This window comes from Cebidichthys violaceus, unplaced genomic scaffold (genome assembly GCF_023349555.1).
Source record: "Cebidichthys violaceus isolate CVI_PGR_0920_01 unplaced genomic scaffold, fCebVio1.0.p SCAF_5, whole genome shotgun sequence".
In the NCBI taxonomy this organism is placed as follows: domain Eukaryota; kingdom Metazoa; phylum Chordata; class Actinopteri; order Perciformes; family Stichaeidae; genus Cebidichthys; species Cebidichthys violaceus.
In genome coordinates this window covers 1,012,044-1,038,705 of record NW_027176705.1, presented here as the reverse complement: position 1 = coordinate 1,038,705, position 26,662 = coordinate 1,012,044, and the positions used below count along the sequence as shown (strand labels likewise).

Sequence of the window (26,662 nt, the reverse complement as noted above, 5' to 3'; positions counted from 1 at the left end):
ACTTTTGGGAAGGTCTAAACAGAGGATGTCTTCAGAGAACAAGGCAGCAATGAAAGGACATGAATTTCCTTTTCATATCGGACTCAAGGGAAAATTGTTTGTAGGACTTCAAAGACCGAAGCGGTGACTTTTTGGAGTGGAGAAGCTTTTGCTTTGTCATCTATTTGCAGAGTTTTTCAAACGCTATGCAGACGACGATTTATTTGTTCAGTGTTTTCCAAGAAATCCTGTTATTTGGAACAAACAGTCCTTATATATTCAGATTGCTATCTGTGGTCACCAGGTTTGTGTAAATAGGTCCCATTTGAATTGTGTTCTTTGTTCCATTGGAAGAGCAGTTTTGACTGAGATAAACGACCGTATAATAAAATCTATTCGATAAACCTCGATATTATATAATTTATAATTGGTTATATTTTTTTTGTGAAGTTACTGGCGTATTAATCTAGAGGTCTAAGCTTTCCTCTGAAACACAGTGAGATCAAAGAGAAGAGAAGAGTCAGAAAAGGGGAGTGAGGCTCAAACGTACAAAACAAGCACAAATCTTAACCATCATCTTATATGTTTTCATGCACTTTGGTTTAATGAAACCTAGTTATGGTTAAAATTACTCTCCACATCTGTCACACAGGTTTGTAATTATAAATATTTCCAGTTTTAGTATTAGTAGGTGTACTATTTATTTGCACCAACCTCAGGCAGGTTACAGTGAATGGGCCAGTATTTCTGTGTTCCTCAAGGTAATTTAGAAAGGTCACATGTCCTACTGTGGGGATCAAACATGTGACCTGCCAGCAGTGTTATCAACAATCGCGCCTCTCTTTCACCAGCTGACATTAAGTGATGATGCTGATCCTTTCTCGTCCTCTGATCCTTTTGGTCTCTGCATTTCCTCAAGCCTTTCCGTGGGTTTTCTGTGTGTCTATCTACGTGTCTATCTATGTGTCTATCTATGTGTCTATCTACGTGTCTCTATCTATGTGTCTATCTATGTGTCTATCTACGTGTCTCTATCTATGTGTCTATCTATGTGTCTATCTACGTGTCTCTATCTACGTGTCTCCCTGTGTCTCTATCTACGTGTCTCTATCTACGTGTCTCCCTGTGTGTCTGTCTACATGTCTCCCTGTGTGTCAGTCTACATGTCTCCCTGTGTGTCTGTCTACATGTCTCCCTGTGTGTCTATCTACATGTCTCCCTGTGTGTGTCTATGTGTCTCCCTGTGTGTCTATCTACATGTCTCCCTGTGTGTGTCTATGTGTCTCCCTGTGTGTCTATCTACATGTCTCCCTGTGTGTGTCTATGTGTCTCCCTGTGTGTCTATCTACATGTCTCCCTGTGTGTGTCTACGTGTTTCCCTGTGTGTCTGTCTACATGTCTCCTTGTGTGTCTATCTGCGTGTCTCCCTGTGTGTCTATCTACATGTCTCCCTGTGTGTGTCTACGTGTCTCCCTGTGTTTTTTGTCTCTGAGTTTAAACTAATTGTCCATGCCACAGGACAGCTGCAATCGACCCGCCAACCCTGCGGTTACCAGAGGACCTTCTCTACTCACTGGGCCACGGTCGCCCTAGGTTGCTCCTCTAAAGGACTTAAAATGTATCATTCTTGATTCTACTTTGTACTCTTTTAAAAAAGACTGCATTATGTTTGATGTAACAAAAAAAGTTAGCTAAATTGAGATCCAGAATTACAGAGTTTGAATGTAAAAGTACACATTAATATAAAACTAATATGATTTACCTTAAAATTACAAAGAAAATCGTTAAATTGTTAGTATGGACATACGCCTTTATATAATGAGCTAGATATTTAACTACAGGTAGTTGGGTTGTTAATTTACAGATAATGCCTGTAATTTTACAGAGTTTTGTATATAATTTTCGGAGTTATTTTCCATAAAATTAGGATTTTTTTTTTTACAGTGTGTGCTAAAATGAATCTCTACATGTTTGCCTGTCTGCCGTCCTGGATTCGCCTCCTGCCTGCTCACTCTCAGCCGTCAAACCCAGCCACTCCTTCCTGTCATTTCAGCCTCTAGACCAGCCCCAAGAACGTTCACCCTCTGCCTGTAGTCCACCTAACATTGTCTCCATTCTGAAAATGAGTTTGCAATAACATTTTTAACCTGCATTCAGAGTCTTTTGTGCTGCGTTCTGGGTTCACTCAATACTGATTGACCAACAGGTGGTTTTAGTCCAGCGATGCTCCTCTATGTTGAGGAGATACGTGTGTTTTTCCTTTTGTTTGTGGTCTTGTTTCATTGCACTTCTGACAAGAAGTTTGAGTTTAACATCTTTATAGTAAGAACACATTTAATGTAGAAGAATTCCACGGATTTTACACATGAAAGGTCATTGAGTCGTGAGTACCCAGCCTGTGAAGACAGTTGTGTTATGTCATCATTAGGGGTCATTTTTTTCAAGTCTGAGAAAATGACCCCTAATTATGTCTCAAGTTATTTTTACTTGGGCTTTGGAGACAGTGTTACAAACTTGGGGCATTGGGAATGAAAGATGTGGATTTACCAGGCAGTGGGGTTTAAGGAAAATATGCATTGTGGGAATTGTATCTAACATTTTCAGAGCTTTAAAAAAAATAGATAGATAGATATCAATTGAATGCTGACTCTCTTTTGACCATTCTTTTTAAATCTTTAAGAATAAGGTGTAGTTAGAGTTAAAAGAAAAGTTCAACACTTTGGAAAGAGAGCTAGTTGAGATTAACCGACCAAAACCACATACGTGACTGATTGCTACTACTTAATTCACTTGTGTTGAGTTTGCCTGGAGGCTTTTGGATGGACGATAAAGAGACAACCCAGAACAACATCAAAAGATAAATATGCATGCGTCGCCTTCTCTTCTTGTAACAGCTCTCTAGTCAGAACTTATCTCCTTTATGAATTATGTGTTTGACACATTTTATCTCTCAAGCTGGATATTTTGTCCAACGACAGCAGGAGACATAAAGAACAAAGGCCAACAGAAGTAAATGAAGTACATTTATACATCTCTCTTGGTGTCCAATAACATTTAAATGTATAGAATAACTAGATAACTAACTTGAAGTGTGAGTTTAAATGGAGGCTTAAATTGTGGGTGGTCTGTCTGTTTTGTGTTTCCACGAGGAGACAGAGACATAAAACTGGACTTCTCCTGTTCTGGCTGCCAAAGTAATTCAACTGGAGTCACACCAAGCCACCAGTAATATGTTTTCCTGGACCGGAGAGCAGAATAGACCAGAGGGCATCTAATGAACCAGAAATGACAAATCAGTGATTTTCCTGCTCATTTCAAAATGATCGTTTGAAAATGTATGCCTGGCGTGCGTGTGGGTGAAATGGACGGGAAAGTAGTAGCTTAATGCACCATTTGTGGTTTATCTTCCAGAGCTGATCCACCCGTGCATTTTCTGTCATGGCGGCTGTTTCCGTAAAAAAAAAAAAAAAAAAGGGCAGCAAAACCTTTAGTTATTTTAGTTTTAGTAAATTTGAAGCATTATTCTGAAAGTAACTGGCCAGCAGGCAAATCATTGTTTTCCTTCACACGTTGCCAAATAAATGAGTCATGAGAGAAAATTATCATCATGACTGCCAACACAAAGTTTTGTTGTCAGAAGAACGGCAAAATAATGTTTACAAGAAATCTTTAATAAAAGACAAGTGTTACACCCTTGTAGAGAAGATTGACACAGATACATAATACACACACCATTGGTCTTATGTACAAACACATAATTCAAGCAAATCCCATACAAGCACATGTGCACACACACACACACACACACACACACACACACACACACACACACACACACACACACACACACACACACACACAAAGAGAGAGAGAGAGACTGATACTACTGATTATCTTCCATATCCAACTATACCTAATGTATGTTTTTTGGCCATTGGTACAGTACACTTTTGCACACAAAGAGGGTGACTGGTAATGCTATAAAGCATACAACATGACACAGGCTGTCCCAGTGTGCAGCAATGATCCGCTGAGTGGAAAGACAGTCTAAAAAAAAAAAAAAAATCCTCTCAAATGAACCAAAGTAGCAGGATGTTACAGCCAGCTTCATGGAAATGCGTGAAGAAGAAACAGGAAGACGAGAGCGAAAAGAAGGAGGAGGATGTGAGCGGTCGGGGGGGGGGGGCAGGAGACCAGCAGGAGAGAGAGCTAGAGGTGAAGGAGGTCAGGTGTGTAAGGTTAAAGCGTTCCTTCGTCCAGCAGTTTGTTGATGCCATTGCAGATCTTCCTCAGGGAGAGTCTGTACTCCTCTCTGTCCCCGTACAGCTCGGCCAGGAACTCCCCGTGGGCAAAATGGTTGAAAACATGGTCGATGCGTGCGTGCGAGCGCGCCGTCAGGTGCTGCTCGACCAAGTTGTGAAGCATGTCCCTGCACTCCAGCAGGAGCTCTGACAGAATATTCCTGTCAAAGGTGTACTCCACTTCGTAGAACGACACCGCCGTCATGGCCGCCTGGTTCATCTTCTTCTTGAAGCGCTCCACCGTGTCAAGCTCGTCGGGGCTGAACTGGTGGTTGCGGTACAAGATGCCGATCTTCAGGGCGATCTTGATGACGTCCTTTATGATCTTGTGGGCCTCCTTCTTGCTCTTGGTGAACTCCCGGCTTGTCTTGTAGAGCTCGTCCAAAATCTCGCTGCTGGTGTCGTCCGTCAGCATGTTGGCCACCACCATGGTCGCCATCTTGCTCAGGATCTTCTTCTGGGCCTGCAGGGCCAGGGAGCGGGAGTTAAAGCTCTCCTGTCCTGAAGGGAGAGAAAAGAAGTTTGGGGTTAGTCCTAAAAGTCAGAGATCCCCACTCCAACGTAACCTTTTTAAAGAAACAGCTGGACGGAAATAACAAAACAGTAAAATAATGATCCTGCTGAAGTAGCTTGTCATGCACTGATTGTTTTGGACAGTTGGTGGCAGCAGAACAAGCTGGAAACACAACACTGACATATTATCACCTCATGAAGTTGTTATGGTAAAGCAGAATTGTTGCCTTTCACATATCAAGCAGAAACTGAGCAAGATTAGCATTCATTTGAAGTCTTGTTTGTTTCCTATGAATATTAATCTAAAACTCATTCAACTTTTTGCTCTGTTTTGGTTTCCACCAACTCCTGAGGAAAACATGTAGCTCTTTAGCAGCTAAACGCTCCACTTTGTTCACCAGCTTGTCGCTAATTGGGTCCATTTATTGCCGATGCAAAACAAAACTTGAATTCTGACTGAAAGCATGTTTGTAAATCTGGTACTTTTGAAAGAACATTAGGTAAATTAACAGATTGAGACACGTCGTGTGATGTGGCTTTAAGAGAAACTGAATCGATAAAGTCAGGTTTTTGTTTTAGAAATACAGAAAACCAGCAGTGTTACTCAAATCACGGCCTGCAGGGTTGCTGTGTGGCCCTCCAGTCATTTTATAAGTCACAATGAAAATAAATTGATTCACGAAAGGTTTGTTTTGTACTTTTAATAAGGTGCCAATAAAAAAACATAAAGTCCATCAAATTAATTTGAAAATAAATCATTTCAAAAAAAGAAGATGATTGCAAAAATATTTCCCAGGCAAAGAAAGTTGAGTATCCCTGAGTACTGGAAAAAGATAAGAGCACTTTTGCAGTAGATCTTGGTACATGTTATTAATATAGTCTTTAACCACCACTCTAAAACTTCAGTATGTTTACATGTAACAGCTGACTTCCATCTGGACAAACAGGAAACTCTGTTGACCCATTGTAATACAAATATGGGTCCTTCCCTTCTCTTGTTTTCATTTACATTACTTGTCCTTGCATAAAGTATCTGTAAAAGAAGAAGTCCGGTCTTATGTACAGATTTATTCAGAAGATTCAGAAGACACTGACTTTTCCCTGTCTTCATTACACAACTTGCTGTTGTGTAACAAAATAATTGGTAGCGGTATTTAATGTGATCTCAGTGAATATGAAAGCACAGCACTGGCGTAAACGGCTCTTGGATGATTCAGGTTTTTCTTGGCATGAACAAAGACTCATCCTCGAATCTTTTCCAAACCTGGATATAAAGAACTGCAGCTAACTTAAAGTTTATTTGTCAAAAAAACTAAATTGTACTTTGATTTGAAAGAAGTTACAGAAGTCTGCAGAACACAGTCTGAACAAGAGAGAGCTGAAGAGTTGATGAAGCCACATTCAGCGCGGGGCGGCGTCCTTACTGGAGCTGCCAGTGGTGCGGTCGGCTGACTATGGGAGGAATGATTATCTGCTCTGGATAACATCAAACAGCTGCAACACCGATAAAAACCTCTTTGCGTACTGTCTCTCCTCAGACTGGTCACAGTTTTATGCCGTGTCCCACTGCAGCCGTGATTTATCATAGAGGAGAACATCAAAGGCTGCCTGTGTCATCATGCAGCGATCCCAGCAGCTTAACATGTGTCTGTGTGAATGTGAGGAGTGGGAGGACGGAGAGGGGTTTTATTTAGGTGCCACCCAGCTACGAATTACACACCAGATAACTCCCATTATGATTAAAGCCCAGGAAAGAGGCCTCGCTTTTGTCCCCGTGTTCCCCAGCCACTGTCAGCCTCGTCCTCCTCCACATGTATGTCCAGAAAGAAAGAGAGAGCTTGTTCCCTGTTGGTATTGTTCCAGCCAACGTTGACTTAGGATTAGTTAGTTTATTGTATTGATTTTAATACTTTTCGACGTATAAATATGCGTTTGGAAATATGTACAGTGTTACGTCAAGCCATTTTAATTGAATTGAGATAGAGACACACACAGAGAGAGAGAGAGACAGACAGAGACAGGCAGAGAGACAGAGACGGGGTTAGAGAGATAGAGAGAGATAGAGACACAGTTAGAGAGAGAGAGAGGGAGACAGACAGAGAGAGATAGAGATAGAGAGAGACAGAGTTAGAGAGAGAAAGACAGAGAGACAGAGACAGAAACAGAGCTAGAGAGAGAGAGAGAGAGAGAGAGAGAGAGAGAGAGAGACAGAGACACAGTTAGAGAGAGAGAGAGGGAGACAGACAGAGAGAGATAGAGATAGAGAGAGACAGAGTTAGAGAGAGAAAGACAGAGAGACAGAGACAGAAACAGAGCTAGAGAGAGAGAGAGAGAGAGAGAGAGAGAGAGAGAGAGAGAGAGAGAGAGACAGAGACACAGTTAGAGAGAGAGAGAGGGAGACAGACAGAGAGAGATAGAGATAGAGAGAGACAGAGTTAGAGAGAGAAAGACAGAGAGACAGAGACAGAAACAGAGCTAGAGAGAGAGAGAGAGAGAGAGAGAGAGAGAGAGACAGAGACAGGCAGAGAGACAGAGACGGGGTTAGAGAGATAGAGAGAGACAGAGACACAGTTAGAGAGCGAGAGAGAGACAGAGTGGACGGGGGCGTCAGTGAGTTCAGCACAGAACAGCAGATGAGCCCAAATTCAAGGACACCTGCTTTGTTGTCATTATAATTTGATCAAAACAGACAGCATGCAGAATTCCCATCATCACCTCATCTTCTGCGTGTGTGTCTATATACCGTATGTGTGTTATTTAAACACACACACACACACACACACACACACACACACACACACACACACACACACACACACACACACACAAGACGTTGAACGCTCCACAACAATTAGGAGAAATCCTATCCGTGGCATTTCATGTGCGATTGTACAGAAGTGACATTTCATGTGTTGGTCTGAAGCTAAATGACATTTCACGTACATATAATATGCCCACTTTGACATTTACAACTAATGAGGCCAATGTCTTTGTCTACAGTCATTACAAATACATAATATTTGATGTACTGCTCCTTTGTGCCGCTTCATGAGAGTGGGGGTGTGACAAAGAAGAGTCAGTATGAAGATTTCAAACCTACAGAAAAAAAGTTTCATCAAAGTCTTTGTTTTACGAGGAAAACAAGTTAAAAAGCAAAATAAAACTGAAGACACTCCTGAAGGAACAAACGGCATCATTTATTTTTTTCAAAATTGTATTTGATGTGTTTTCAAGGGTTTGTTTTTTTTCTGGTGACCTGGCGATAAGAAGTCTTCTCTTCTTCTAGCTCGGTTTTGGTCTCAACCAACCAATATCTGTCTCTTAAGCTACTAAATGCTTCACTTTATTCGCTAGCTAGTTGTCTGTCTGCCTTTTGGTTCTGGGCAGGGAGCTAAATGTAGGGTTCATCCAAGATTTTTCCTGTGAAAACAGCTGCTTGCAGCGGATGGAAACTGAGACTGAACCAAAACCTTATGTTGAGGCCACAAAATCCCAAAATATAAACAACAAGGTGAAAGATGCTGACACTTTTTGTGGAGCTTAAAGAAATTGCAAAGTTAGAGGATGTGTTTCTCACAATGAGTGACTCCTCTCATATTTCTCGTAGTCATTTGATCCATTGGTGATATGATAATATTGATATGTGTAGCTTAAAGTGAATTAGAATGACTGATGAGAAATTAATCAAAAAGTACATGTACAGTAAACCAGGAGTGGACTGTTTGTACATTACACTCCGTGCTTTTTCATGTGGAAGGGTACATTTTGCATTTAAGAAGGATGTGATAATATAATGTGACCACAATATACAGCACTAAGAATAGTCGTCAATGACTCCATACAAATCCTATATAATGGTTTGTGTCCACTCCCCGCAGGCCGCTGTCCACAGACTGCTTTTAAAATACCAAATGTAAATGACCTCAGGTGTCAAATAGATAACATGCATGCAGGCGTCACATCGGCAATGCGGTGGTTTCCATGATATTTGAATGGCAACAGCGGGACATATAACTGTGGCTCTCATTAGGCAGATCTGTGCCTCTCATCAACAGGCCCTCTTTGTCACTGTTATTTCCTGTTTCTCTGAAGCAGCTCTTTGTTCCAGCGAGCCTCTGATATTCACAAACCCAACTGGATAGATTTCTGAAACCCTGGCACACTCATAAAGGTGACAGCTTGCTCCATAAAGCCGGCCTTGTCAGACCAATGGTCGTTCAGACTATTTGGATTTGGTGAATTTCTCTTCTGCGCAACTTAGTAACCAAGATCTGTGATGCTCAATGCAGAGATCAGTTCAACTTATAACTTAAATGAGTGCTGCATGAGAGGAAGTGATTGGATCTTTTCTGTTTTTTGGCGCAGAGCTAAAAGTAGACTAATTATTCTCCCGTCACCCCCCGACACACAGCCTGGAGCCTGTTTATGAGGACCAGCAGGTGGCCATCGACTCAGTTGTCTTGACCCTGTCTCAAGTTTGTTTGCACATCCCTGAGTGGTGAAGAATGTAAGCAAAAATGAATACGTGTGTGTGTACCGTGAAGAATGGACACGAGGCTGCTTGAGGTGTGAGTCAGAGTGCTGGGGGAGGCGGTGGGTGATTCAGAGTCTGGCTGGAGATTTTAGCACATACAGAAAGTGAGGCTAGATGATTATAAAGAGTGCACATGGAGACGCTGAGACGTCCACTCACATACAGTATAGCCTGTCACCCAGAAAGCTGAGATGAGTGACATGCATGAGCCAGAGTGTCAGAACGAGTTTGAGAACAGCCCTATACTGTCAGCTGAGAGACGGTCAGAAAACTGTCTCCCCTTGTTGCTTATCTCTCTCCTGCTCTCACAACTCTCTCTCCTGCCTGCTCATTATTTTCTCACTTGTCCTGATGTGTTCAATTTTCACCAAATAACGCAAGTATTCTGTGCAGCATGTGAGAAGGAGTTACTGAAAACGAACCGGGAGCAGGAGTTGTCCACAGATGCGGGGCCAGAGCGCCTTTGGGGAGTTGGTAAAGTTTGCTTTTAACATCAGGATTAGTAAGGTGCTCGCTGCTCTCTGACCGTGGCTGTTGACTAGACAGCCTGCCTTTGTTTCGCCTGATGTTTTTAGAGCGCTGAGTCAACAGTTTCTGCTGCGCTGCATCAGAACATACATACAGTGTGGAACATGGAGACCGGCCAAACCTGCCCTGCTGTAGGTGGTACCCTGCAAAAAAAAGAGTCCATATGGGCAGATTTATGTTCATTTCAGTCAGACACTTATGTCAATGAAGAGGCCATTCACAGCAAATGGCTCAACAGTACAGCCCCCAACATCGTGTTTGGGCTTAAAATAAGTCTGTAAACTGAATAGAATACATAAACACATCACGAACGATACTTCACAACAACGACACAAACATAGGTCTCCTTGTTGAAAGTCCTGTGTGAGAGAATCCCCATCCAACGCGATCTCAAAGAAATACATGAAATGAACAGGACCACAGAAGCAATACCAATGGAATGTCAATTACGATCATTTGTCGTATCCATGCATTCACGTGAATACAGATGCAACGCTCAAAGCTAATGAAGTAGTATCAACAGAGGGAGCGACTAATTATGGCGAGCGGGAGAGGAGGGAGTACGGGTCAAACAAACACAGGACTTTCAAACAGGAGACCGATGTCCGTGGTGCTAAGTGTTGTTAAGTTTTGTTTTTAAAAGACATGTTTTACGTCTTTATCATAAGCCCAACCACGGTGAGATCCTGTTGGACTAGAAACAGGGAGGCAGCTAGCCTAGCTCTGTCTGAAGGTAAAAATAAGAAGCTATCTTTGGAGGTTAAGTAACTGACGCTGGACACTTAGCGATAAAACACAACACTAAATGAAGTTACTTGCTAATCTGGACATTTTCAGCAGCGTGCTGGGCAGCTGGGCTGCGAGACGGTGTCCTGAGGCTCGCGTTGGTCTCGTTCCAGAGAAACCAGAGGAATGAGTCGCCGCCAGGACCAGCAGCTCCCACTGACGAGGCCCGACTGGCCTTTACTGAGTCAACGCTTGAGGCACTTGTGGGCTTATCAGCTAGAACGCTGCGGAACACACCCGTCTGACTGAGGCATGTGAAGTGTTGTGTGTGAATATGTGTGTTGTGTGTCTTTCAGTGGCTGTTTTTTTGTGTTCTGTTTCATGTCGCAACAGCAGAGAAACAACTTTAAAATGAATAGAATACAGTCAGTCATCATCACAATTTAGGTTAGATTCCCGGGCTGGACAGCACTTCTGTGTGGATTTAGCATGTTCTCCCCGTGTCAGCGTGGGTTCTCATGCAGCTCAGGTTAATTGATTAATCTAAATTGCTGAGCGTGAATTGTTGTCTGTCTCTATGTGTCTGCCCTACGATAGTTTGCCGATCTGTGAGTTAAAAAAAAGTTAGTTAGCGAGTTAATTGGTTAATTACAGAAATCTGTACATAAGAGTTCTTTATGAACAGATTTTTTTTTATAAAAAATATAATATATATAATATGTTATACGTATGTATAATATAATATAACAGCATGAACATATCTGCACCTATAGTTATTGGAAAATCTAAATGAAACTTCTAAAACAAGAAACTGAAATTGAAACAAAATGAATTAACCCTCAGACCCTTCAGAGCAGGAAACACAATGCTCGATCAGTGCTTCCCTGTTTGGGGTTGCTAACAAAGAGGTTGCTAATGACAACATGCTCCTGTTTCGTATTGGACAAAACCAGGTCACACTCCCTGCAGGTGCATGGGTGTTGGTTTTTTTTTGCCAGATAGACACAAAAACATATGTTCACCACACCTGCTCGTGCTCACACAAACAGGTGTTCATACACAGTCATTCTATTAATGTTGGATATTAGCACACGATGAACACATGGCGTTTGATAAGAGAAAAGGACTGTTACTGTTTCCTCGAAACATTATTACAGCCAAACATTAAATGTTGCTGAGAGACGACTTGGCTCAGAGATGCAGAAAGGTAAGAGAGGTTTGGAGTGTTTTTGGTGAGTGACAAACAAAAAATCTTTTGTGCGTAAAGTTTCCTTGTATCGCCGCTGTGCTTTACTGCCCATGTGCAAGCTATTACTTTAATGTATGTTATAACTGAATGGCCAATACATGCCTCTCTGAAATGAACGGTTGCCAGGCCATTGGCTGCACCCTGTAAATGCTAAAATGGCAATACCTTTCCTTTTCAGATGTTTTCTTTTATAAGTGGAACAGCAGTCCACTTCTAATCCCCTTTCGCCTCATACTGTATGTACTGGCCTTCTGCAGTAGTCGCATGCAGTCATATTTCACATACAGGAGACAGACTTTAAAATGCCAGCTTGTGTGCTCACACTCTGCCAAAAAGTCCTGGAGAAGCCCTCCGTAATAAAATGTGTCATCCATCAACACCGGACTGCCATTTCACAGAGCACAACCACAACACGAAGAATGTATCAATAGAAAGAAAATGTCAGGGAAAAGAGATGCTGGAGACACAAACAAGGGTGACAGCTTGACTTCCTCTTCTTTTGCCTTGGCCTACTTGCTTTCTTTTTGCTTTTCCAATGAGGAGTCGCTGCAGTCTCTCTCTGGCTGCATTTACACCGCTTGAGGAAAACAATGGAGCAGGTCATTCAGCAGAAGTAAAGAGGTTTTAATAGCCTGCAGGGTTGGTGTTAAGCAAGCCTGAGAGGCCAGTGGACTGGAGTGGGGAAGAGAGGGAGTGTGTTGTGCCAGCTGGTGCCAGAGCTCGACCAGCGGTGGTGGAAGATATATTTAGATATTTTTTTCTAAAAGTTAACGCAACGAACTTTCATTTTGTGTTGATTTTGGCGGTCCCTGTGGACAAAAGTGGTATAGTTTCAGAGCACCAGACTCTTTAGAGCACCGGATTCCTTTTAGAAAACCTCTAATTTGACTACAGCAGGGGTCTAACAGTCTGCGCTGCTCAGTCCTGGTTCTGGTTCTGGTTCTCCCATGCCTCTCTTCCCTCTAGCGGGCCCACAATACCGCCTGCATGGGTCTTCAGCAGCAGGGTGTTGGCTCTAAGTGGGGTCTGGCGAAGCAGCGAGGAGAGCATCAACATCAAAGTATTAGCAACAAAAAGTACTAACAAAACTGTCAGATTAATGAAATGTAGTAAAATGCACAGAATTTATACTCCTTGTAGTGGAGTAGAAGTATAAAGTAGCTTAAAATGGAAAGACTTAAGTACAAGTACAAATTGTATGTATGTGGAAAGTACTAGAGTAAATGTACTTAGTTACTTTCCACAACTCTAGACTAGTGGATCTAAAGATGAGATGTATTTATTCTACAGTGCCATTCTCTGGGCTGCAGACTTTGTGTTGGTCAGTTTACTTCCCCACACAAACAAACACACAGACATACACAGACACACACACACGCACACACACACACACACACACACACGCACACACACACACACACACACACACACACACACACACACACAGACAGATATTAAAAAGAGTGTGTAAAGTTACATCACGGCCTTCATACACGAGAGAAAAGCTGCTGAAGTATTCAGGCAGTTTAGTCTTTTCATGTCAATCCTCCACTTACTCTTACCGGCAAAGTCTCCATTCTGGTGGTATTTTTTTACTCCCACTGCTCTATTTAAAAGATGACTCAAACACACCACCCCTGCTCACTGTCTGTTGTAACGCATGTGTGTGTGTGTGTGTGTGTGTGTGTGTGTTTTTGTATTAGATTCAGCTTTAAGGGATAGATACAAGGAATTGGATTTTTTTGCTCAAGATGTATTTATACATAAATAGAAATAACAGCTAGGAACAAAGACAACTAAGCTGGACAAATATAGGTAAATAATATAGGAAAAAAATATAGGCAAAGAATAAATATACTATATAAATATATGCACCAAGTAATTACCGACATGAGAATTAAAATAAAACAAGTCAAGTGTACAACTCATGTGTTCTGTAAGCTGCAAACAAGACAAATAGTACAAAGAAACAAATACTGAATGTCTACACATGGACTGTATGATTATGTGTGTGCATGTTTACATGTCTAGATGCTGTATATACTGCGTGTATGATTTATATTGACTGTGAAAATTCTAATCTATAACGGTAGTAGTGGATATTTAAGAGGGCTCTAGAGGTAAGTAACTGTGGATGATAAAGATTGAGAAAGACACTGTTTCCACTGAGAGAAAGAGAGTGGGACGCAGTGCATTAATGTGCATTATTCATGACATGTAAAATCTGACTCTGAGCCAGTTTTCAAAGGGCACTCTTGTGCTGCAAGAGGTCAGTCACCGTACTTTAACAGCTGCTCAGGATGTAGAGGAGCATTCACACCTTTCGGGTTAACAACTAACTCCCTTTTAAAACCTTAATGACTTTCATTTATGTGAAGTAGCCACAGAGTATAAAGTTCATTTCCTTTTGTAGATGTGGATAATTTAGTGTTTCTTTCTGACTGGAACTGGAATGCACAGATTACAGCTAACTCGTGCTTTACTGGAAGAAAGTGTGATAGCAGGAAATACAGATTTTTCCTCTTCACAGATCCCAGAGGCTTGTAAAAGGCGGCTAACATTTTGTAGAATATATGACAAATGGATGTTATGATTTTTTTTTTTGTGCTGTTAATGGTTTTCGCAGGTGTTACCTGCATCAGCTTGAACCTAGTTTTTATTTGTCCCCAATGGGGAACGTGGCTGAGGTGAGGCAGAAAAGAAGCCGCATCGTCTCAGAAAAACATATGAGAAACATAAAGTTACAGGAAATATATACAAGTGCAAAACCATCTAAGAAAGCAAACACATGGATGTGTAAGATCCAGGTTAAAGCCTTGACCTATGAGGAAGCCTCACCGCGAGCGCAGGAATTGAACACAACATTATACTTGACCTAATAAATGCTGATACATGAGCTAATATTAGCTCATAGCAGATATATTGGTATTTATTTATTTTTATTTTTATTTTTTTTATTTATTATATTTTTGTCAAAACTGTTTAAGTTACAAAATATCGGCTGATATCAGATCTTTTAAAAGCTCCCACATATTGGCCTCCATTTAAAAGAGCTAGTTATACACGTGTTAATTGTCATGTTGTATTAATGTTATATTGCATGTTGTGATGACACGATCTGGCAATGGTCCCACTTCACACAGGTCAGGTGTGAAGAGTTGTCAAAGTAGGATTTGCACTTCCCTCTCTCTGTTTAAAAGAAAACCACAGCAGGCTTTCCACACAATCTTCCACTGGGACAGTTCACAACAGCTACACACACATTTGCCTTCAGGTGTGTTTTACGAAGAGATAGTCTGCTAGGTGTGGAGGTTAACAGTGAAATTGACGGTGTAGCAGAAAAACTAAATCAAGTTGGCAACTGACTGCAGGTGCTCCGTGTACACAGGCTGAGTCCTTACCGCAGAGGCTGTGGTTTGAATCATAATTTCAATTAAATTTGATTTGTGTTGCCCAATATCACAAATCACAAATTTGCCTTAGGGGGCTTTACAATCTCTCCAACATACAACATCCACTGTCCTCACGTCAGATATGGAAAAACTCCCCAATGCAATAGATGTCATGAACATAATACAATTACAACATAACTTTCCTGTCGATTATCTGTCGATCCAAGAAAGGCAAAAGCCCAAAAGAAAGATGGATTTATTTGAATGGAGCAGTCAAAACAAAGCCAGTCTAAATAAAGGTGGAATACGCTGACTCAGCCAGTTGGGTGTATTGGTCAGAATATATGGCAATGGGCAGCTAAATAAGGTGTGACTCGATCATTACCGGCAAATGCATAATGGATGAAAATCACATACGCAAACCTGTTGGGAGTGTTTTTCAATAAAAGCGAGTTGATGTACGTTAATTTGACTGTAATGAGGAAGTCTGATATACACTACGAGACTGAACCTACAAGTGTGTTTATCCTGGGACTGGTCTAAGTGTCTCCAGTGTGACTAACAGTCCGGGGAAAAGCACTTAAGAGCCACTCTGAGGGACACAAGAACAGCCTTGTTTAATGCTCCATCCCACATCTCTCTGTCTCTTGGGTTTAATGGCCATGTCCCTGTGGAGCTGGACCAGTGAGATGAGGCGAAATGAAGCAGTGGCAGGAAATGTCTGATTCATTAATGTGCCGCTGGCTTGATCGCCTGTCACACGGATTGGGGGGGGGGGGGTGATGATGAGAGAGACAGATATCAGTGATTTGACCTCCACCTTTAGCTGTGTGCTTGGCTTTCTTCAAAGTCGCTCCTCGCTATGAAGACCGGAGGAGCCGCCGGTGCGCAGAGGATGAGAAGTGGTATCCAGGACATCCTGTCAGGGCCCTGTGAGATCCCTGGCCTTTGATCTCTCCTCTGCTGTAAAGCTAATGTCTTCACCAGCTGCGGTTCGATGACGTCTGCCATTGTTTAGCTAGTAAAGAGCCAGGCCACAGTGAGCTGGTTAGCCGGGCATGGGAACTAGCTGGAGGCTGTCTCCCCTCTCTGCTTCCCTCCTCAGGGAGCTTCTCTGGAAAACTACTCCAACGATCCTTAGCTTTTCAGGGGGGCGTGAATAAATACATGTCCACTGGTCATTTCTCAATGTGACACAACATGTACAGCCCTACACTGCCAGTGTTAGTAAGGTAAGTCTCTGGAACTGTCTTGGCTCACAGGAAGTGATGCTTTTTACATTTTTGTCAGAGACAAAAGCAGTTTGTTCTGAAGACACTGAAGGGACCACGGGGACTGCAAACAAAGACAACTACAGCCGACCTTCACTGTGTAAATGTGAGACAGCACAAAAGAAATGAGATTGCTTGTTTAATGCAGCCGAGCACAAAAAAAAAATCCTGTAGATAACCACCTCAAAAAACAAATTTGATTCATAGAACACTCTATTTATAGAAAGTCGGGTACAAATGTGTGGGTGTGTGTGTTTTTGTGTGAGCCATAATGATAGACTGTGAGACTGAGGCCTAATAAAAAACAGAGGAGGATAAAATATTCAGGCTTTCCTTACTTTATCTGGCCAGGAAACCAGACAGAAGGTTCCCTTGACTCTTTCCATCTGAAATATAGAAACTAAGCTATTTACAGAGAAAGGAGGAAGGCAAGAGAAAGAAGGGAGGGAGAGGGGAGGGGGCAATATGTACATTTTCATTTCACACCATTCAGTCACTACTAATAGAAGTGAGCAGGAAAATGTAGAAAATGAGAGGAAGTAGGATATGTTTGCTTGAAAAAGGCACCGGAGAAGAAAACAAAAATAAACATACCATCACAGCCATTCTGAAAGCCTGCAAATGTGTCTAAACCCAGCGTGGAGGAGTGAAAGAAAGAAGGACGGAGGAGGTGTTAAAGAAAGAGAGGTGAAATCATATGTCCATATTATGATTGTCAACATGCCTTTACGTCAGACACACACAACATCAAAAAAACATCTTCTCAGCCTCAATTCGCTTTAAATCATCTGCAGCTGTATGAAGAAGCGGATGTGGCGTCAGTCTTTGTCTTACATTCATGAAGTCTCGCGTCTCTTTTTTGTTTATCTCTTCCTCTCTCTCTGTTCATTTCTCATCAGATCTACACTGAGCCGAGCGTGAGTGGCAAGGAAGTAAGTGTTTTCCGGCTCTGGGTGAGTCGATCCTCTCATAGACCCCAGCCAAGTCTCAGCATGCCGTGGCATCGTTTACAAAGAGACACACACACACACACGTGCACGCACACACACACACACACACAACACACATGCACAATCACCCAGGTCTTGCCAGCTTTCCCCATAACTTTGGCCTCCTGGTTTGTTTACCAGTTCACCCACTATAACGGAGTAAAAGTGAGGCACTGGGAAAGCTTCAAATCACTAGAGGCCCATGTCTGCCGTTGCCCTTATATAGAGCTGAAGCCCCGCCCCCTGCCCTAGCTACCCTCTCTCACGCTTGCATCCACAACTCAGTGCTTTTTCTGTCCTTATCCTTTTTCCTCACCTGTCTCAGTGTCAGGTCACTAAATATTTCAACTGCCCAATTTTTTTGTCTGCCACTTCTTAAAGTTAGGCAGAACCTAGAATTGTAAACACAGAGTCAGTGGAACCAGACAGTAGAAAGGTAGAATGTATCATGATCGCTGACTTTTTTATAACTTAAAAAAATATATGCGTAACACTACGTAAGCACAAAAGTATGAAAGCACAAAGAAGCTCGGATTACAGCACACACAGAGGGACGCCACTACGCCACTTAACCTTCACACAGGAAAAAGCTGCTCAGAATTTTCAATTTTGCACCTTTAAGAAAGACAAAATAACAATTTTGTTGGCAGACTACAACTACAGTTCTCATGATAGCGTTTTAATGCTTCCGGGGTGACGTTTCACGGAAAAAAACAGAGGTGGAAGAAGTTTTCGAATCCTCAAGTAACGTACAAGTACATCATATTTGTATCTAAGTACGGAACTTGAGTGAATGTACTTGGTGTTTTATTTCGAAATTCGAATTTTAGCCAGTACAGAAGACATCTTTTTAAGAATACAGACGAGATAAACTTTCAGTGAGAAAACAACATGCAGTTATAAATGTTAGGGGAGCAAAGGTTAGCCAGGAGAAGGGGCGGGGCTTCAGATGTCCATGCTGCCTCAATTAAAAGGTTGCTCTCGCTTTGATTGAAGTAATAAAATTGGATACACTTTGAGCTTTGGCCTTGAAGGCCCTCACTGTGCATGACACGCTTTAGTGTAAAGCCAAAGTGCTGCTGCTCTCTTGGCTGCCAACCCACCACTAACTAATGACCAGGAAATAACTGTGGTTCAGACACACACTCACATCAACACACACACACACACACACACACACACACACACACACACACACACACACACACACACACACACACACACACACACATTTGTAGATTTGTTTGTGACTTTTAGTGACTGCATTCCTTCTTTCAACCTAACCCTCTGCCCTACCAGCCGAAGCTGAATCCTTCCATGGGTTAGTTCAAATCATTCAAGCCTTAAAGGATAACGCAGTGTGGAAGTATAGTTGTTTCTCCCTGTTGCCATTATTGCCCATGAAATGTCTAAACCCACAGATTTTATTATCACATTTGCTACCTCTGTCTGTTCTGCTGCCTTCTACTCCCAGAGGCAAACTGCTTTAAATGTACTCTAAAAGCAGCTTATTGTGATGTACTGCTACACTAACTGTTGAGATATACTGTGCATGGGTATTACATCTTTTCCTACCATTATCTCCTAATGCTATGTATAATCAGCACAGTTACTTCAGTTGTGCCAAAGTGTAAAAAGCTTTGTGTGTAATTGCCTCCCACTCTGCCTCGTTTTCTGTTGCCTGTTTGCTGCCTTAATAGTTACGTGGGAGAGGAAGAGTCTCCATTTAACTCAATATAATCTGCATGTTGAGGTAAACAACAAATAAGCAAATAACCTTCCTCAAAATGTCCTGCCAATAACAGTGAATAGTGAACAAGTGAAGAAATTATACAGATACAAGTTCCTGCAACAACAGACTGCATATAAGAAGTGGGCATAGTCACTGTGGAGTCACTCCGTGGTTATTGGACTGTCGTTTAGAAGCCTCGAGATTGCCATCTTGGTTTTTTGGCCGTCGTCATCTTATTTTTCTGCAACAGGGCGTGACATGAGAGAGGGGAGCTAAGTACAACCTCACACCGACCTGTTAGGCGACCTGTTGAAATGAATTTATTAATGCTGTGGTAGCGATCTGTCAATCACAGGGTCGCCACGCCCAAAAGCATACCCGGCTTATATGGTCTATTTTACTCTAAATGGGACCATAATTAACTTTGTGACACTCATGCCTGCCTGCATCACAGCTCCTATATGCACCAAAGATCTAGATACCTGTAGCGGCTCACTGCTCCACCGACGCCACTCCAGCCTTCCCTTAATACACACGGGCCTCCCTCAAATAGCTCGCCTCTCACACCAGGCGCCAGCAGTGACTGTTTGCTTTGCTTCGACCGGCCCTTCAGTGAAGCCACAGCCTTCTCCTCCTCCTGAGTGTGTGTCTATGAGGCCTTGTCAAAATGCCTCAGCAGTCTAATTTCATGTTTCAGTAATGGCTCCGCCGGGGGAAACAATTCTCTCTCTCCAAATGCCCCACAAACACTATGAAATGCCACAGTATTATTGAGTAAATGCATGCATGTGCATAAGGGAAAATGCCCACCGGTAAAAGACCTGGGAGTTGCAGGGAATTTTAGGGTTGGTCTTTCGCTGCCTCCAGAGGAAATAAAAAAAAACAACTTTCTCCTGAGTCGTCTTTTCCACTTACGGCTTCACTCCTGTTTTCTTTTCTTTTTTTTCTCAGTTCATGTTACAATTTTCCAGAACCAGCTCCCGGTGTTTCGAGTGAGTGTGTGTATGTGTGTGTGTGTTGAGGGCCGGGTTGCAGTAAGCACTCTCCATCTGTGGGCCAGATTAAAGGCGGAGGGGAAAAAAGAAAAAAAAAATCAGGGATGCATGTGTTTGGAGACCAAGGGAATGAGCGAGAAGAGTGCGGGCAATTTTTCAGTGTGTGTGTGTGTGTGTGTGTGTGTGTGTGTGTGTGTTACAGTGTACGCAGGGCTGGCCCACTCTGCCTGTCTCTCATGTGCAAAGCATGTGGCCCGTCTGCCAACATGGCAATCATGAGGCAGAAGCTCTCTGATTGCTGGGTGCTAATGCAGCACTGATCTTTGAAGTGTTTGTGGAAGTGTGGATTAGTGACATTCAACACGACCAATACCGTTATAGTGTTTGTTAGTATGTGACTGTGTGAATGCTGATGGGGATCACCTGGCAGAGGATTCAATTTCAACTTTGTCATCAAACATCTGCAGCTTTTCTTTTTTTGTTTACACAAACCACAGCAACAGCCCTCATGCCCTTATGCATCCCACAGCTGTTATTACAACAGCCAAACAGCTTCTCTTCTCAACAACTCTGCTTTCTGTAGAGAATTTAAAGTAAACACAAATGGCTGGAAATATCTCTTGGGACGGCAGATTGGGTGTTAGAGTGATTTGCATCGCCATGATGATTCAGCCAAAAGTCGACCGTGGGCTGAATATTCAGCAACATAATGTGAGAATAGTGTGATAACTAAAAACATTCAATCCAGAATCCAGAATTGTTTAGTTAAATGCAAATGTCTCTGTTGTGCGCCCATTGTGCGATGCGGACAACAGTCCTCCAGCAGAACAGGTGTGTTGACAGCCAGACACCCTTTGACTCATAACAAGGTGTGGTCATCTCCACTGCAGCGCAGGAAGGAAGGACAGGACTGCTGGATGAATCAGTTTGTGGGTATTGGTATGGTCAGTGGATGCTCATTGCATGACTGTAGAATTATGGGAAATCTGTGAGCCTTTGTGTGTGTGTGTGTGTGTGTGTGTGTGTGTGTGTGTGTGTGTTTTAAGGTCTAAAGAGTATTTCTAGAGTAGCTACAGCTGAGCTCTGCATGTGGCTTACCTTTGTGCTTCAACACAACAAAAGGTACAGAGAACAACAAAGACAGAACAACACAATGAAGAAAACAGATGATTGCTCTGTCTCTCCCCAGAGTCCACATCCTGACTCTCAAAAGTGAATTATAATGCACAAGTCCCCCCTGAAACAATGATTCTTTTGTGATTTTTTTTCTTTCAGCAGGCTCATCAGCGTCAAGGGTCTGGTGTTGGCCTATAATAATCCAAGTGCAAGGACCTTTTTTTTGTACAACAACCTACATTAACCTGAGAGAAATCCCCTTAGGAAGAGGAACAGATAACAACTTTCCCACCAACAGAACCTGTTTAACACGCTGCTCTTTGCTTCCCAGACGCACTCAGTGTTGTTGCTTTATCTAACTCCATATGAAGAGTTTAAGTGGATTTTACTCATCAACGCTGTTCGTATCTATACCTATGAAAATGAATAATTCCTATTTATAACCCATGTAATCAATTTGTATGTAATCAATGTAATGGTAAACCAGAACAGAGCGACAAAGTCCTCATAGGGAACGTGTCCTTATTTCACACGTAACATACCGTAATCTTTACCTAAACACTGCAAGCACACTGGTCGCTCGTGTTACTCCACATCTTTCTATCTATTTCAGTTACCTAGCAACAATATTCTCATAATTTAAATCACTCGAGTGCCAACCATTATATATATTCTTGACTTCCCATGTTGAAAACACAACCTCACAAGTTTCACTTGGAGGCAGCGTAACCTGCGGCTGAATGGACCAAGGTCAGGCGTGTTCTCTGGGGCATTGTGGGAAATGGAGAACTGAAAAAAAATACTTGATAGGTTGTGGGAACGTTGGCTTTGCCGAATATCACTAAAGACAGCGTCTGAAGCTGACTTCAAGGGAACATTTCAGGGACATGTCAGTCTCACTCTCTACACTAAAAGCCACCAACAGCTCGAGGGCAAAAGAGAAGGCCGCCTGAAACAAATTACCCTCAATATTTACACAGACATTTTGCGCCAGAATACATTTTAAAGGCATAGATCAATCGCGCATCCCTCATCCACGTATGCATAAGGGTCTAATAAGGGTCATGTTTGTGTACAGAAACACTTTCAAAATAATCCTGTTTTCAAAATACATTTGCTCAGGTTTCACTGGGACATTTGACCTTATAAAGTGAGCCATACCAGTTTAAAAAAAAAAAAAACTGCAGCACAGCCACAAAACACGAGGCATTTTGAGTATGAGTCAGTTTCTTTCTTTCTGTCGACCGGAAAAGAATGTCATTCTGCTTTTGCTCCCATGTCACCTCTCCCTTTCAACATGCGTAATATTGCTTTTAGTCCAAAAAGACTACGATAATTAAATCCTACTGTATTACATAGACTCACTTTAGCGGATCACAGCATCTTTAGGAGAAAAACGACCATGAAAGTGAAATGGATAAAGCTTCTGTTTTAACTTTGAACGGTCTGCGTAAAATCAGCGGACGATACAGATATGTCATCAGCTACTTTCTGGCTCTCATATTAAGGTTCCTCTCTCTTTGCAGACAGACACACCGACAATGAGCCAGATGGACAGACAGATGGTCGGAGTTCAACAGAGCATCATCAACATACAAAGCTCTTCGTCGTCAAATAAAGAGGCAAACAGCCACGCCGTCATCAAAATCATCACACCATCGCTAACAGGGGCAACAACATGCCCTGAATTATACGTCCTTTACTATAGCAGATCTGCTATTTAAAGCCTCAATCTGATTCCTTACAAGGTATACATAAAAAAAAAGCAAAGAGAAAAAGTATTTCCCTGTTCCTGCATACTGCTTGGCGTTATGAAAACCTGCTGGAGACACATTTGATTCTTGATCTTTGAACTCATCTCTAGAAGGCAGATTCATTTCCTGGCTTGAACAGCCACCCACTCACTTGGAATGGTTTAAAAAATCAAGACACTAAACTTCAAAGATAAATACATCTTTGCTGTGCTTTCCTTCACTCTGACACCATGAAACAACTTCCAGGAAACCGCAAATCTAAACATTTTGATTCTCCCTGCTGGTGATGAGATGCACCACAGAGAAGAAGAAGAAGAAGAAGAAGAAGAAGAAGAAGAAGAAGAAGAAGAAGAAGAAGAAGAAGAAGAACAAGAAGAAGAAGAAGAATAACAAGAACAAGAAGAACAAGAAGAACAAGAAGAAGAAGAAGAAGAATAACAAGAACAAGAAGAACAAGAATAACAAGAAGAAGGGTCCGAGAGGCTGTGCTCTCTCTGTAGCTGGATGTGTTGATGAGCAGACTGGCTGCACGTGTTGGAGCTTGCCTGTTCCTGGTGGTGACTGAGCCGGCTTTCATCCACACCCTCAACGAGGCTCGGGCCAGTCACCAGCGTCACACCAGAGCTCACAGGCGGCTTGACATTGATGCATCTCAGCAACGAGCAACAGATAATGGATTTAAGTGACTCTTAAAAGTTGAAAATTGTGTTTGATTCTTGAATTTTGGGAGGCATTAAAGAAGTATTCAGATGTGTAGACAAAGTGATCAGTGTAAGGATGGCTGCATTGTGAGAGGTAGTACAGAGTTCCTGGTGACAAAATGTGTGTATGTTGAGGGTCCAGTACCTGATAAAAAAATGCTGAAAAAACCATGCAGGAAGAACTCACTGACCCTCTGGATAAACTCATGCAGTACTATGTAAAAGTCTGGTTACCACAACATATGAGTCAACTGATGTTATAGCTGCAGTAGAGGTTTCGAGGCTTACCTGGAGACAGGTCTCCGTCACTCTGCTCTCCGGAGTCTGAATCCATTTTCCCCTGCAGGACACTGGGAGGCTGCAGAAGCTCTCTGATTCCTCTTTCTACTTGTTCCCTTCCCTCTCAAGGGATTCTTCTGATTTCTTTACCCAGAGAGAGAAAAAAAAAAGACTTAAAAAAAAATGCAATTTCTGGTTGTTGGTTTTTTTGCTTTCTTCTCCTGGTGAGTTAAACTCCCCCTCCCAGCCTGGATCACTGCAGCTGTGAGAGGAATGCTTTTGGCTTGATTTGCTGAGCTGTCCTCCTTTTTCTTTTTGCTCTCCTCTCTACTTCTGACTCCCTCAGTTTCCCTCTTTCCTTCTCCTTCTCATCTACTTTCCCTGTGTCTGATGCTCCCTCCCCTCTCTCACTCTCGATCCGTCCCCCTCTCGGTTTCTCCCTCCCTTGTTCCTGCCACTTGGTCCCTCCTCCTCCTCCTCCTCCTCCTCTCAATCGCTGCTGTCACACTCAGCCTCTTCACGCTTTCTCCACTCAAACTCTTTCTCTACCTCTTTCTGTATGCTGTAAGTGCCGTCTCTTCCTCTCTCTCTCTGCCTCTCTCCCTCCCTCTCTCTGTCTCTGGGTAAGAGTGCTGCCTGTGTTTGAGCAGAGCAATGGGAGAGACTCATTCATGGCAACTTGAAATTCATCTCCAGCAGGAAAAATCCCATGAACCCCTTGTTACTGGCTGTTATAAAATCAGTCACTTACTGTCTGTGGCGGTCAAGTCAGGCCAGGTTACTGTTTTACTTTCTACAGTAATCACTGGATGGAGCTGACATGTTTTGGGGTCATTTAAATGGGATAGGAAAGTATTTTTTCAGCTATTTTAGATGATTTAGAGAGACAAATCCAACCTGGTTATATATATTTAGGGTATATATTCAACCTAAATATATATATATTTAGATTGCTGTTCTTTCCCACGCAAATATATTTGTTTCCATTCATTGCAGAGACTTGCTACTAGTTTTTAATAGATGTGGATGCTCCAGCATTTCATATTCGGTCGACAAACAGCAACGTTTAGTTCTTCTGATTACTTAGCTTATGAGTTTTCAGAACATTTGCTGCTTTTAAAGGCAATTCCTTTCAACACATATATAACTTGATTGACTTTACGAGACTGGACATTTATCAGATTTAAGTCTTAAGAATGGAAGACAATGGTTAGAGGCCCAATCTAGAAACGTTTCTTCTTTCCATCGTAAATTATTCACAATGAGCATACAGAACTGAAAAGAGAGGAAATATTGGAGCTACAGTACAGTACATTCATAGGTTGGCCAGAGACACGACTTCAAATTAAGACAAACAAAGCGCACACAAAGTGTCTCTAGGTATTTCTAGCACAGCTGCATTTGATATTAAGCAATCAATGTCAGGTTTTGGCAACTCAAACGACAACAGATTCTTTGTTGACTCACCATTTTACACATTCAACAACCACGCAGAGAGGTATTTATTGTAGGAGACGATATAACAGTTTCTCCACCCACCAAAGAGCAGCGAGGCGCTTGTGTTTTGAGTTAATGTTTCACTGGAACTCTCACTAGTAAAAAACTCTCTCTCTCTCTCTCTCTCTCTCTCTGTCTCTCTCTCTCTTTATCAACTTGAATTACCTTTTGCCTGCAGTCTGTTGGACAGCATTAAGCTGTAGTGTGGGGGCAGGTGGGCGTGCAGTCGGTGGTCCAACAACAGTTCCAGGCGACACCATCCCAGGTGTGGAGCTGACTGTTGCACAGCTTGAACACTGGGCACCAGATGGCATTAGCCTGCCTGCCCACTGCCCGAGGCTCACTTATCTTTGACACTGTGCATATTCACATGTGTACTCTCTTCTGCAATATTGCAGTGACAAAATGGATATGCCCGTAATCACACAACAAGCTGAGCTGCTTTGATTGTAGCAGTAAAAGACGTTTATTTCCCATACCGTGCATGAAAGTGAATCAAAAGTTACGAGAACTCAAATATGATTTTAAAACTGAATATTGTTCTTGAGCGCAGGGCAATGCATGTAAGCCTTTGAGTTTTGTCTGAGCCTCAGTAATTCAGTTACTGACATAATCACCATCATCAGGGTCTCAATAAATGTGCCCTTTGTGATGTGATGTTTAGTTTGTGCGTCATTTGCTTGTATAACTACAAGTTACTGTCAAATCTACTGTGTACCGCTGCGTGATAGGACAAAAAGCAACCACACTACACTAATAGGAGACAATGACCACTGCTCCAAGAAGTCACATCCAGCAGCACAATGTAAAAATACTCAAAATCATACATAAAGTATAGGTACATAAGTATTATCAGTAAAATACTTCAACATCAAAAGTAGTAGTTGTTAGCCAGAATGGCCCCAGTTAGCGTGTTATAATAACAATAATAACAATAGTATTAACAACAATAATACAATAATAATACTTATAATTATTATATAATAATAAGAAGAACATGAATATGAATATGAAATGACAGTGGGAAGAAACAGAGTTCCATTTAGTTTAATCTATTACATATTCAATAAACGTATTAGTCTCCTTTTCCAGTAAGTATGAATACT

The 26,662-nt window shown here is 42.1% G+C and overlaps 1 protein-coding gene across 1 annotated transcript; it reads right to left on the bottom strand.

Moving 5' to 3' along the window:
• Window positions 1–3,629: 3,629 nt before the first annotated feature.
• tnfaip8l3 (tumor necrosis factor, alpha-induced protein 8-like 3) lies at window positions 3,630–25,790 on the bottom strand. Its single transcript, XM_068731056.1, has 3 exons — window positions 25,722–25,790; window positions 24,069–24,203; window positions 3,630–4,781 (listed from the first exon to the last, which is right to left on the bottom strand). The coding sequence occupies exons 2-3, from the start codon at window positions 24,112–24,114 to the stop codon at window positions 4,219–4,221; spliced, it is 609 nt and encodes a 202-aa protein (XP_068587157.1). The 5' UTR covers window positions 24,115–24,203; window positions 25,722–25,790; the 3' UTR covers window positions 3,630–4,218.
• Between the last annotated feature and the right edge of the window lie 872 nt (window positions 25,791–26,662).